This window comes from Drosophila nasuta, chromosome 2L, assembly GCF_023558535.2.
Source record: "Drosophila nasuta strain 15112-1781.00 chromosome 2L, ASM2355853v1, whole genome shotgun sequence".
NCBI lineage: Eukaryota > Metazoa > Arthropoda > Insecta > Diptera > Drosophilidae > Drosophila > Drosophila nasuta.
Genome location: NC_083455.1, coordinates 18,935,654 through 18,949,656, shown reverse-complemented (window position 1 = coordinate 18,949,656; position 14,003 = coordinate 18,935,654). Strand labels below are relative to the sequence as shown.

The 14,003-nt window shown below is 42.0% G+C and overlaps 1 protein-coding gene across 3 annotated transcripts; it reads left to right on the top strand.

Moving 5' to 3' along the window:
• The first annotated feature begins 1,064 nt into the window (after positions 1 to 1,064).
• Positions 1,065 to 10,196, top strand: LOC132790619 (kinesin-like protein CG14535). 3 transcript variants are annotated; one of them, XM_060799225.1, is made up of 7 exons: positions 1,065 to 1,311; positions 2,591 to 3,038; positions 3,602 to 3,911; positions 4,278 to 4,559; positions 5,186 to 5,788; positions 6,723 to 7,818; positions 8,129 to 10,196. In XM_060799225.1, exons 2-7 carry the CDS (start codon positions 2,637 to 2,639, stop codon positions 8,955 to 8,957), a joined length of 3,522 nt encoding a protein of 1,173 aa, XP_060655208.1. In that variant the 5' UTR covers positions 1,065 to 1,311; positions 2,591 to 2,636; the 3' UTR covers positions 8,958 to 10,196. The 3 variants fall into 3 exon arrangements, with proteins under 3 accessions (XP_060655208.1, XP_060655199.1, XP_060655189.1); XM_060799216.1 differs by having other exon boundaries at positions 2,586 to 3,038; XM_060799206.1 differs by lacking the exon at positions 1,065 to 1,311 and having other exon boundaries at positions 6,759 to 7,818.
• The last annotated feature ends 3,807 nt before the right edge of the window (positions 10,197 to 14,003 follow it).

Here is a 14,003-nt window from a genome sequence, read left to right as displayed (position 1 = left end):
TGACTATCCTTACATAACCTCAAATACTTTCAAAATTCAAAGCGTTGCCATACGGTGTACAAAAATAACGGAATTTCTCACAGTTAACAGTGCTTGCCAAACTGTGGAATACGCAATACGAACTCTTGGAGCTATCATAAAATATTTGATGATGTGGTGAGATTATCAAATATAAGCATAATAAAATTGTAATGATGATGATGTATTTAAAAGCAGTTTATAGGACACAGACATTTAAGTGTTTTGCAGAGTTTTGGACATTTAGGAAAAACACTTTGAAGTGCAGTTAAGAGCAGGCTTCAGTTGCGCAACTTTAATTGAGACATATTGTCAGAGTCGGCAGCAATAACAACACTTTTAACTGCTTTAGGACTCCCCTTATTGCTTCCTGTTCAAAGCCCACCCAAATCCCCGCTGTCCCTTCTTCCCCCTTCGCCCCTTTCTATCCACTCGCAGATAGATGCTTTTAAATACACACACTCAACGGACTCTACTCGGCTGTCAAATGTAAGCGAACTTAAAACACGTCGTTTGCATTTTGGGGCCTCTGCCTCCCTCTACCCGTTGCCCATGCGGCACTTAAGTGACGCTTCAGCTTCTCAACTATCGTCAGTGAGTGTCTGTGTGCGTGCTTTTTGCTCCTCTTTCCCCAATGTGTGTGTGAGTCGGTGTGTGTGTTTTTTTTAGCATTTTGATGTCTACAATATAAACATCATTTGCGTTGTTCCTTTTGTTTTAGCCTCGCTGATTTTGTTTACCTGCGCTTTCTAACGGCACTAGGCAGTATGGAAGAGAGCGCACAGCGGCCGTCTGTTGTTCTGTTCTGGCTTGCACTTGCTCGCTCCGTCGGCTCTCTTAGCAGCCCAAAAGCGAAAGTCCAACCCCAACAATGCCACAGCACTGCCAGCATAAACTAAAGCAAGTGGGCGCTCTCACTCTTTCGTTCTCTCACTTTGAGTTGCGCATGCGACGTGTGTGACAGCAAAGAGCAAATGTTCAACGTTCTCTTTCGAATGGGAAGTTTGGTGTTGGGCGCCGCGCTGCGTTTCAGTTGCGATTGTAATGCCAACGTTGACGGCACGCGTCGAATGGCGTTCGGCGTTCGCGTCGCGAGTTGTTGTGCTTTGAGAACAAAATGAAATTGTGTGTGTTTTTTGTCGTTCAAGCGCAGGCTGAATTTTGAAGAATCGTGAATCGAGCACACTGAATGAAATATATAAATCATGAATAAGCAAATCGAAGAAGAAGCCAAAGCGTCGCAGCCAAAGATGAAATCAACAACAACCAGAAATTGCCAGTCATAAAAAAAGGGTTTGTTGTGTGTCTTACGCTCTCTATACAAGTGTGTGACTGTGTGTGTGTGTGTTCGTTCTTGTGTTGTGCTAATATTGTTGCCCATACAATGCCATGGCATTCTCCCCCCAACCACCTCTTCCTTTCCCTTCCCCACCCTTGCACACACCACATCATTCAGTTCGCCATCGTTGTTGTTGCCGTTGCGTACAATTAGAAGGCATTGCCAATCGATTTGTGTGAAAAGCCAAAGCTCAAAAGGTGGACGCCAAGGAAGTTGGTGGCATGTGGCATGTGGCAGGTGCGCGCAGTCTGAAAAATGAAGTTCAGCTTAAGCCTGAAGTTGCCAGTCATGCAGTGTCGTTGTCGTCCTAGACGTGCCACCAAAAAAAAAAGGGACAATATTAATGAAAAGACGTTGCAAAAAATGTCACGTTCCCCCATTTGAATGATGATCAAGTCGCAAGGTCCCCCAAGAAGAACCGAGAAGAAAGAAAGGTCTCCATTCCCCAAATAAATAATAAATTTCTCATCTCTCACTTAAAACTAATTGGCAAATAAAGCATTAAAATATAATCTTCAAAATGTACTTAACAAACAACTTAAAAATAACGCCAATATGCTGAATTGAAATTCAAACATAATTAATAAATTTATCATCTCTCACTTAAAACTAATTTGTAAAAAAACCCATCTTCAAATAAACTCAAAATTATGTTGAATCTAATTCAAAAATGCGAAATTGAAACTCGTATTTATTTCTTTCCCACATAAATAATACACTTGTCAACTTAAAACTAACTGGCAAATAAACCTTTTAAAAAGAACTGAAAAATAATTTAAAATCATCTCGAAAATAACTCAAATATGCGAAATTGAAACACGAACTGAAGAAAACTGAACTGAAAGCAAATTGCCGCATTTAATGGACGATGCTACAAGTGAATAAAAGTACTCAGACTCAGTGAATCATATGAGTGTGTGATGATAGTGAATGGTGAATGGTAAATAGTGCATGGCTGAAGCATATGCCCAATAAACAGATGGTAATAACCATAAAGAGAAAGTGTTATAGCCCCTCCTTGGCTTGCCAACAGCTTCGTCCCTTTGCATCCTTTGCCTTGCCGTCCTTTTGCCAAAAATCACAATTTATGACAGCCACTGCGAATGCTGACCATAAAATCCTTGGCAAACGAGCATAAAACATACAAAGTGGAGAAGATGTTTATGTTCTTCTCATAAGGATTGAGGATTTATACTCACTCTGTCTTTGTCTTCTGTCATCTCGCCAGGATAGTAAAGGAACCCAAAGTGCTTCCATCATAGAAACAAACTCCATAACCATGGACACAGATAACCGCGGACGACATCCAGCCATGAACACCAACATCAGCAGCAGTGGCGCCACCAACAGCATACCTCGCAATGGAGGCTTCTGTGGTGCACTGCAGCGTGCCCCTCCCCCAATGCCCCCTGGCCTGGCCAGACGACTCGCCAGTCGCGAATGCTACGGCGTGGGCAAAGTGAAAGTCATGCTACGGGTCGCGGACAAGGCGTCCTCCATTTCCAACTCCATCACGAACTCGGGGGAACCCCATTTTATGGCGCTGGACAAGAAGAAGCGCCAGGTGACCCTCACAGATCCCAAGAACGTCTGCGTTCCACAAGCCCAAGAAAGGGCTCCTATGGTTGCCGCACCCAAGATGTTTGCATTCGATAATTTGTTCAGTGCAGAGGATAAACAGGTGAGTGCAAGCTGCAAACATAGAAAGAAGAGAGTTAGATAGGAAATATTTATAGGAATAAAAAACAGTAAAGCACTTAAAATATTCCTTACCATAATATGGAATAGTTGATGTCACTATTACGGAAGAATACAATTTAATAGATGCCAATGAAAGTTAAGAAATAAATTATTATTATTATTATTATAAGTCAAAAGAAAATATAAGAAATTGGATAGAAACATTAGGTGGTTAAGATTATTAAGACTTTTCCCTATTTGATGAAGTTTGGTAGTTAAAAATCATAAAGAAAATAATTGACATACAATTGATAGATTTCTCAATAAACATTCTCCAAATTAGAGGTCTTAATATGATCGAGAAAAAAAGAACCCTATGGTATAACTAGAAGATAATACATGGTCTTATATCATAAGTTACATTTGGATCTTTGGTATACAATGCTTATCTAGTATAATTTGTTGATTAATTCTTAATTTGAAACTTCGAAATATCGTTACGATTCAAGCCTCTATTATGCACTATATATCCTATGTACATATATACAATTTCTTCCCCTACAGTCGGACGTGTGTGCGGCAGCTTTGAGCGAGGTTATACCTGCGGTACTCGAGGGCTCCGATGGCTGTCTGCTGGCCATGGGCTACCCGGGGACTGGGCAACCGCAGACGGTGCTGGGCGATCTGGGATCTTCATCTTCGGGGATGTGCGCTTTAGGGGCAGCGCCGTGTGCCATCGCCTGGCTGTACAAGGGCATCCAGGAGCGACGACAGAAGAGCGGAGCACGGTTCTCGGTGCGTGTGAGTGCCGTTGGCGTTAGCGCGACCAAACCGGATGCTCTCTCCACGGATTTGCTCATCTCGCATGCCGCTGGTAAGCATTAAGGAAGCAAGCGCCACCTGTTTGCTGCCTGAGGGGCAAGTAGAGCGAGGGGGCGTTGCCAGGGTTATAAAAATGTGGGCGTGGGTCCCGTGTAATGTTGCCCCTGGGCCAGCTGATGATGGCGCTGCACAGCGATGTTGATGATGATGATGAGCATGGCGATGAGGCTGATGATAGTCAGGGGCTGCGACCCCCAATTTGAATAAAGTTAACCTGCTGGCTCCATACTCCAAGGCTGAACGTTGCCTGCTGCCTGCTGCTTGCTGCCTGCTCCAATGGTTGCTAACTACATAGAGTGGCATTTATTCGCACATAAAACCTAATGCCCTTTTCATTCACTCCATGACGCCGACACAGAATCTGACGACTCCCCGGGGATTTATTTGCGTGACGACTTCCTTGGTGGCCCAACGGAACTACGTGCACCCACCGCCGAGCGTGCGGCCCTCTTCCTCGACTCGGCCCTCGCCGGACGCTTAAAAAGTTCCGGCAACTCCGCTGCCGCTGCCTCCAGCTCCAGCTCCAGTTCCACAACCAATTCCAACTCTGCAACGAGCTCGAGCTCATCGACGACGCTGGAGTCCGCCCTCATCTTTACGCTGCACGTCTACCAATACAGCTTGTCCCGCAAGGGGGGTGGTAAGTCATAGCTTCCTTTACTCCTGCTCCTTCTCTTTATTCTACATCACGTCTCACTCCCTTTAACAATGTCAATTGCACACAGAGAGAAAAAGGCATGTACAATTTAATGTTTTTTTTGTTTAGATTCAACTTTAATATATTTTCCCGATTTGTGTTTAAAGATAAATTAGTCATCAATAAAATGAATAAAGTATCTCACATTTAACGTTATTTTGCTATTGATATAATTTTTGTATTATTTTGATTTCTGTTAAATTAAATATATGAAATTGTATCGGACGCAATCTCATGCTTTCCTATTATTGATAAAGAAATTCGATCTGAAATTTACATTTGAAATTTAAGCTATACCAAATTCGTCTATTTATTTTTATTTAGTTTTGTTTGTTAGTTTTCTTTTTAGCCCTTCTAATTTTCGTTCCCAACTTTTCTCTCAGTGCAATCATAGTCGCAGTTCTGTACATTGTTGTTGCCACTCAAGTGGCACGCTAAATGTTTCACTAGACGCCAGGCCATTAAAGTGTCGCATTTCTCTCCCCTTTCTCCCATTTTACTTCCCCCTCACACACTCTTGACACTCTCGACACTCACTCTCAACTCACTCCACTCACACACTCTTGTAGTTGCTGGCGGTCGCAGCCGTTTACATATCATCGACTTGGGCGGCTGTGCCAATCGCAACGGGGGTCTGCCGCTCTCGGGAATTGGCAACATACTGCTGGCCATATTGAGTGGCCAGAGGCATCCGCCACACAAGGACCACCCGCTGACGCCTCTGCTGAAGGATTGCCTGGCGCCCATTACCTGCCATGTGGCAATTGTCGCACATGTGCTGCACGCGCAAAGCTATCAGGATGCACTCTCCACCATCCAGATTGCTTCGCGCATCCATCGCCTACGGCGTCGCAAACATCGTGTTCCCATGCCCCTTGCTGTTGGTCTCGCTCAGGGCATGAATCCTGGAGCGGGTGGCTCTTCAGCTGGTTCGGGGGCGGATCCATCAAGCTCGGAGATCTCAGCAGACACAGTCATATACATGGGACCCCATGATGATGCCACCGACGGCGAACATCCGCCTGTCTATTTGCCATCGTTGAGTGCCGGCGACAATCGCGGATTGCTAAGCAAGGCGCTCAAGGGCAGCGGGGCAGAGAAGCCACCAGTTCAAGCACAACCCAAATCCAACTGTGCCAGTCCATTGATGAAGAAGGCCGCCCTCGAAAAGGGTAAGTACAACCAACAACAACAACGACATCAACATCAACGCACTCCCCCCAATTCATTAACCCGAGACACAGTACAACAGAGGAAAAACGCAAAAGACAAAAGAAAAGGTCAACGGAAAAGACAGAAAACAGTGAAGCTGCCAAGATGAAAAGCAGAACATGCGATTGATGGGAATTGCTTATGAGATTTTAATTGAAATTCCTGAACTCATTAGGTCTATGCACCGCAGGGTATTCTTCACACAGTCCTTGCCAGCTGCACAAGGACAACAACATGCGAATGCGATCGATTCATTGAGGAATACGCTTCACAGCTCGCTTGCCTTGACTTTAACCAGACATTGTCTACGCTTCACTAGTCTTTTGAACACCCAAGTTGCAAAGGCTTTTTGTTGAATGAGTGAAAGGCAACGTGGTTTCAGAACAGTACAACAAACTATAAAAGGCATATCTATTATTTACACTTCTCTTAACTATCTCAATTTTCTTACAAATTATTGTATGCAATAGTTATCCAATTTGTTTGGCTTTGACACATTTATTGCCTTTATCAAAAGAACATAATTTATAACAAATTTCATCAAGATAAGTTCAAGGCTGTGGAAATGGTAATAATAGAGTAGCAGGATACGCAGTTAGCCTAGATTGTTTACAGTTTATGGGATATTTTTATAAGGGTATGCCTTAAAACTATCTGATGAGTTATTCTCTTCAATGAGGAATATAATAACATTAAGTACAGCCTCCTTCGCACCCTAAGGACTAACTAGACTAATAAAAACCCTTTTAAAACGATACAATACTTTCACCCTTCTTCCTAAGGGTGTATTTTTCATCTCATTGCTGACTAAGCGAACTGACTAAAACCTTCTAGAGGAATCATACAATAATCATAACTAAACATATTTCTACCCACATTTCACCCCAATCATAGGTACATTCTCTTACCTGCCTTCGCATTCCTCTCCAGCCAAAAAGCAGCAGGCCACGCTGAGCTCCACTGGTAGCCTAAAGCGCCATAATAATTCTGGCAATGCTGCCACCACCTCCGCCATGGCAGCACACAGTAGCTTGGTGCATGAACAGGTGCCACCAGGCTCGCCGCTGCCGCGTCACATGTGCTCCAAGGCATCCAATATGCCCACGCCAAAGGGATCGCCACTGAGGCGTCCACACGGTTCGACGCCAGGTGCAGCACTGGAACAGCTCGAGGCGGGCATGCGAAAGATTACCGAGGAACAGTGGATCGATGGACCGCGTGTCTCGCGCGCCAAAGTGGCGGAAGCGAGGCATCTGATGCGTGAGGTGAACCACGTGAAGCAGTGTGAGACCTGGGTGGATGGCCCGAAGTCATCTCAGTCGTGTCGTTCACTCACTGCGGGCAATCTGCCGACGGCCAACCAGACACAGGGCTATGGCTTCATGGATGCGCACAAGAAGACCATGATACGTCAGTGGGTGGAGAATCAGACCACGCAAGTCTTCCAGAACACAGCGTCCGCCAGCAATTCGCCAACAGCGCTGCACTTGAAGCTATCGCAACTAAAGCAAAAATCCCTCGATTTGCCAGCGGAGCGAACTGCTTTTCAAGCGGAAGCGGAGTTTGATAGTCTGCCGCTCCTCATGGGCAGCCAGGATGTGCCACAGGATGGCGATGATCAGGACAGTGGACCGTCAGAAGTGCCGCCAGCGTTGCCGTTGCTCGATGACCCCTTGGTGGGCTCCAGGGACATTTCCCACGACAGTCTGCATCGCATGCTGTCGCGTCATGTGTCGCGCGAGCAGCTTCAGGAGGCGGAGCTGGCTGCTAGTCGCAGCAGCTCGCAGCATCCGTCGCAGCGCAGCATTGACTGTGGACTGCAGGTGACGGAGGAGGAAATCGCACGCACGATGGCCAGGGAAAGGGAGCGGGACAAGGAGAAGGATCAAGCGCATCCCTTGGCGGCTTTGAGTCACTGCGACAACTTGAGCTTTGTGTCCAGCTTCAACATGGCCTGTGAGTCCTTTAGCGAGTGTGGCGAACGCGCGAGGTAAGCAACCAAATAAATCCCTAAATAAAGAAAGAACTTACTCTGATTGCAAAGCAATAGCCATAGGAAATAGTTCAGCCAAACACACTTGATTTAATATTATTTATTTCTATGAGGTGCTTTTGTTAATACCCTAAGAGTATGAGGTAAAAGTATTACTTACATATTTATTTAATCATACGTCTTGTATTGATGCTGAAATATTGTTTCTAGAATTTGGTAAAGAAACTTAAAAATTGAAATCTAGGTCAAATTGTTCTTTCTACAAACTAACATTCTCTATATGTTTTTCCTCTCTTCCCTTTGGCAGACATCAATTCGATCAGCTGGCGCGTCTACATGAGATCTTCACCTCCCAGCTGGCCATGGCCGAGGTGACGCCCTCGGCGGCACTCTATCGCACCGATGTCGGGAGCGTGTTCAGTGAGCCCGCCTTTCGCTTCAACGTCGGACAGAGCAGCGTCTGCAGTGAGCCCGCCTATCGCCTCACGCCCAGTCCGCCCAAGCAGCCATCGCACAGTCCCAGTCAGGGCTCGCTGCCCAGCTTGAATGGCATCATGGAGATTGCGGGCATGGATGACTATGCGCTGCTGCGTCAACCGGACGGCGCCTCGGATCCCAGTTTGCCCAAGAGCGAGAAACGCTTTGCGCCGCAGCACGACGACATCAGTGAGCTGGAGGAGAAGTCGATGGCAACGGCGGGCGGTAGACGTAACTCCCTCGAGGATGCACAGCACAAACTCAACGAGATCACCAACATCTTGCCACTGTCGGCGCAATCACGACTGCCGCTGCTGCCGTTAAACACCAGCTCGGAGGCTTATGACAGTGGCCACGATTCGTCGACGCCGCGCACATCGAAGCATTCGGGGATCTCGAGGCGAGCGGAGAGCGGTTATCACAGTGTGGCGACGGTACGCGACTCGGATGAGAGCAGCTTTGCCTCGGGCATGTCGAAGAATCAGCGACATCGCATCACCATATCGGGTGGCAGCCAAGGTGGCAACTATCAGAGGCAGGGCAAGAAGCGAACGCGTCACGATGGCAGCGGCGGTGGCAACAAAGGACTCTGCAATTGGCTCCTCAATCCCTTCTCCTGCACCTATCCCGAGACTGAGGGCGAGATCAGTGATTTCTAAGTTTGGCAGCGAGAAGACGAAGTTCGCACCCACCAAAAGATAGACAGAGAGAGAGGAAGAGTAACTAGAGCTAGTCCAGCATTCAAATGGCCAAAGAGATTTACAAACACAAACACACACACACACATCATGATCACATATGGAGAACACACTTGCTTTGGTGGATCTCAACTATACACATACATATATATTGACAGCGACTGATTAACTTTTACTTGGCGCCGGCAGCCACAAAAACAAAAATCAATTTTAAATCGATTCGCAAAAGTCGAAGAATCGGTAATCGAATCTAATCTAACCCAACTACCTAATTATACCTTATATACCTATGCTATCAATGAGACGCCATTCACAACACTCATTCACTCATTCACTCAATCACTCACTCATTCACTCACTAATACACGCATAAGTTCAAACGGGGCTTTAAGCATCTTAAGTTGCCAGCTAGCATAATGAGAAATACAATTTTATGACGGGGGCACTCCAGTGACGAACTCAAGTTTTTAACACTGATATCAATTCGTAACAATTAAGAGCGGCAGAATTTAATGATGCACACGAGTGTCCCCATTGTATCTATATATATATACATAAATATTTAAATCATATTCCAACTTAATCAGGCCACAATCACTATGTCTTTACAAGCGAAAAAATATGATAAACAAAATGGAAGTTAAGAGAAGAAGAGATGCATTATATACATATATATATCATATATACATACATACATCTATATATACATGCATATATATACATTAATATTACAACAACAACAACAAAAAGAAGCTATTTATTGTTTATTTTGGGTTATTCGAGAACGAGAACGAAAACGAAATCAAGAGAATAGGAGAAGATGGAAAATTGTATGCTAAATGTTAAATGTTTGCTTATTCAAACACTTTATTGCCAATTATAAGTTACAAAATGTTTAAATTAATTGTTAGTTAGCTAAAGTTATACATCTACTAAAAGAAACACACAAATACACACACACAAACACAAAAAACGAAGGGACAACTGCAAGAAGAGCATGAAGAACAAGAACCACTGACTATAAACGGTTTTTTCGATGTAGACAAATGTTAAACATACAATTTTGTTGCCATTTTTGCCTAATAAAACTATGTTACCAAAACAAACGAACGAAACGTAAAAAATTCAACAAAAAAATACAAAAAAAAACAACAAGAAAACGATATATATATTATATGTATATTTATCAGAGAGAGATATTGTCTAAGGAGCAGATGCAAATTTTATGAAGCTAAACTAAACTAATGAATAAACTAATACACACGCATTACGAGTACTTATATATATATATATACATATACATACATTAAATACATACGCATTATGTATTCTTATTATTATGCATACATACAGCAAATACAAATACAAATTATGCATACGCCGCGTATTGCCAGACGACAGACGCCTCAAGGTATGCAACAGTTTTTTGCGCGTTTCTCTCATACAATAATAGCTAAATTTTTGCATCAATCAGCGAGTTATCATTATTATTATTATCATTGTCATTTTCAATTGTTTTCTCATTTAATAATAATAATAATACATTCCTTCATTGCCTTTTTAGTCGCATTCATCACACATAAGAAAAAAAAACATAAACATAAATGAATATTAAATTAAACCACAATGAAAATGAAAAAAAAAAATGAAATGAAAAAGCGAAAGCAAACAAAAAAAAAGATGAGAATGAAAAATCAACACTAATTGTATTGCATTATTATGTATTTCGTATTATTCCAATTATCAAGCGTAGTAATCACCAAGGCTATACTTTAATCACAAACCGCTACCCGCTACCCCCTCTCTACACCCAGCCCCCCGTTTACGCCCTCAATTCTTTCAACAACAACAAAGATACAACATAACAACACACACACTCATATACATACATACATACAATATCATATATGTGTATGATGATGATGATTCGTCGACTTCGACGCTGAAATACAGACTAATTATTTTTTATAATATAAACAAATTGACAGCTGGTTTTATTGCAACATTCTCTGTATGTGTGTATCTGTGTGCTCTAGGTGTGGGAATCACACAAACATATGCGCGTGTGTGCGTGTGTGTGTAAGGAGTGTGCATCAGTTGGCCAAATAAAGTTGACGTTTTATAGATAGAGACATGTGCGATGCCAGGACATATATCTCAAAGTGCCTACAACCCCCTGGACTGCTCGTAAGTGGAACAACAGTGGGAGGAGAAGACGAAAGTTCAACAATAAAACAGGCTAGAAAACCTGGCAGCTTCTTTTTGCGTCGAAACATCGAAGAACCGAATACTCTAGAGCCAAGTTTTAATCGAGTTGATTTTATGACTTGAAGGTGAGTTGCTTTTATGACTGCAATGCGACTTAAAAAGGATAAGTATTCAAAACAAGCAAACAAAACTTATAAATAGTTTTTATAATGGACATAACGAAACTACAAAGATTTTTTTTTAATGCTCAACTTTGCTAATAATCACATAAACAGAAATAATATTGAACTAAATTTGAATAATTCTTTAGACGAAATGGTAAAAAGTATGATTGCAAATCTTGATTTAAGATTTATTCGATGCTGAAAAATATAAATATAAATATATCTATATTGTTTCTTTATTTTTAAAGAGTGCCAACATCGTAAATCGAGATTTGCAATCTACTTTTTAATCTAAAATAAAACATTTTTGAATTAAGATTTCAATCTAAAAATAAAATTTTTGTATTCTTAAAATTTGAAATTAAACATAAAAATTTTGATCTAAGATTTCTTTAACAAAAAAATCGTATTTCAAGATTGTAAAATCGAAAAAATCTTTTTTTTGCCTTTAAATTTAGACTTTTTCTCTCTGTGTACAATTCAACAAAACTAGAGAAATAGTTGCCTAATGAAAACAAAACATATTTAAAATTGTAGCTCGTTTACAATTTGCAATATAAACAAATAACTCGTAGCAATTAATTGTAAACATAAATTTTCGCTGCAATTAAATAAAATCAGATCGGATTTCATAGTTATTTTTGGCTTAATCAGGACGAGTAATTGGAAGTCACTTAAAACAGCAACAGCAGCAGCTTTCATTTAGTAATGAACACTAACAATTAATATTGTCAGCCTTTAATTTATGGCTAAGTAGTTAATCCAATTGCAACGCCCTTCCAATTGGAATTGCGTCTAGTCAAACGCGATGCGATAGTTGTGTTGACCACGTGGTGAGAGTATGGAGCAATAAAATGTGTTGGCACCTTCTGGCGAATGCCGCGCTATGGTACAATGCGAATACTCGTATAAGTAGAGCTTACTCCCACCCTCCACCCTCCTCCTAGGCACACACCCCTTCCATGGCCAGGCTCGCCACCCCGCAGCGATTTTTCTTGTTTGCTGGCTTCGTCTTTTGTCTGCCGCCCTTTTCGTGTACTACGTGAAAAGAAAAACGTCGCCGTCGTCGTCGTCGTCGTCGTTGCTGTCGTTTCTTTTTGTGCTTTTACAACCCTCTTATCAGGAAAACTTTAAATTTTCGCATTTTCGCAATTCGCAGTTGCCAGTTGGCAGTTGGCAGTTGGCAGTCACAAATGCAAATGCTGCCCCGCCCCTACGCCCCCAAACGACGACGTCGACGACGACAAAGTAAAGACTTCTTGCCTTCATTTTCTTCAGCTACGGCAGCGTTGCCATATGTTGCCAATTGAGGCGAAAATCGAAAACGCGTCTAAGCGGATTGTTTATGACCCTTTTACCGCCCCTCCCCACCCCACCCCCTTCATACCCATTACTTTCTCAGCTCGGATAACTGGGAGAAGGATAACGCTAGAAAGGATAACTGTTTCGAGGCACGAGGACAGCACTGTCACCTTTTAATTATGGCTCGCAAATTATTTTCGAATTTTTCATCAAGTTGCGGAAATAAATGCTGACTGCAATTTCCCTCAAAACAGGATGGCAAAAGGATTCGAACCATATTTCTTTTGCACCCGCCTAACTTCTCGCTCGCTCGCTTAATTTTCCCATTTTTTCTTCGTTTTTTCCCCATTTGTGTTTGTTTTTGTTGTTTTTTTTTTATCCATTTTCATTCACCAGGTACCGTCCAGTGCTTTGGCATGACCTAAAAAAAAAATATTCACACTCACTTCACTTGTCAAGTTGAATAAAGCAAACGACAAGGGAGAAGGGGGTAGAGGGGGGACACCCTGCAGAGTCGGGAACGTGCCACAAAATATTATATATGCACATACATAAATGTATATAGGTTGCAGCATATATCTACCACATATGTACATATATAGATATATCTATGTGTGTACTCATTAAAATATATGTTCCACTTGCAATTAGAGTTTGTCATTTGACAGCGGCGGTTAATTCAAACATATATTGTTAACAAGCCCGCATTCCCGAGATATATAACTACAACTATATATATTTGTATTTGTCTACTTCACATTTGTCTATACCTTTTCCAGCCAGACGCTGCTTTAATTAGTGCCACACACAAATTGACACTTTTGGGCAGCATCCTTTTGCGGACTCCAATTGCCACTTCACTCCTTTCACATGTAAATGTTGTTTACTCGAAAATACCCTAGACCCAGAAAACCCTTTGAATACATTATTTACATTGCAAGTACACTCTTTATAGACATTTCTTCCAGGGTATTTTGTTTGCTCAGAGCATGCACTGGAGAGAAATACAAAACTGTCAATAATTAGTTAAACATTGCAAGTTTCATTTACGGTCTTGAGCTATTTATAGTGAAGTTAAGAGTTGCCCGGGTTTTATGTAGATTTTGAAAATACATAAATAGCAAAAAGTTGTGCAGTTTGTTAAACTGAAAAGCGAAATAAATTCCCTCTACTTTAGCATAGTTGTTTTTTAAGCACAACTTATTTGCCTCAGATAAATTTAATACAATACAATAGAAATCTTTCGAGGGAATATATTTTAAATTTGGTCTTATTTAAAACTAAATCACATAAAGTATCAAGTATATATTTCCTATGTTTCCCAATATGCGCA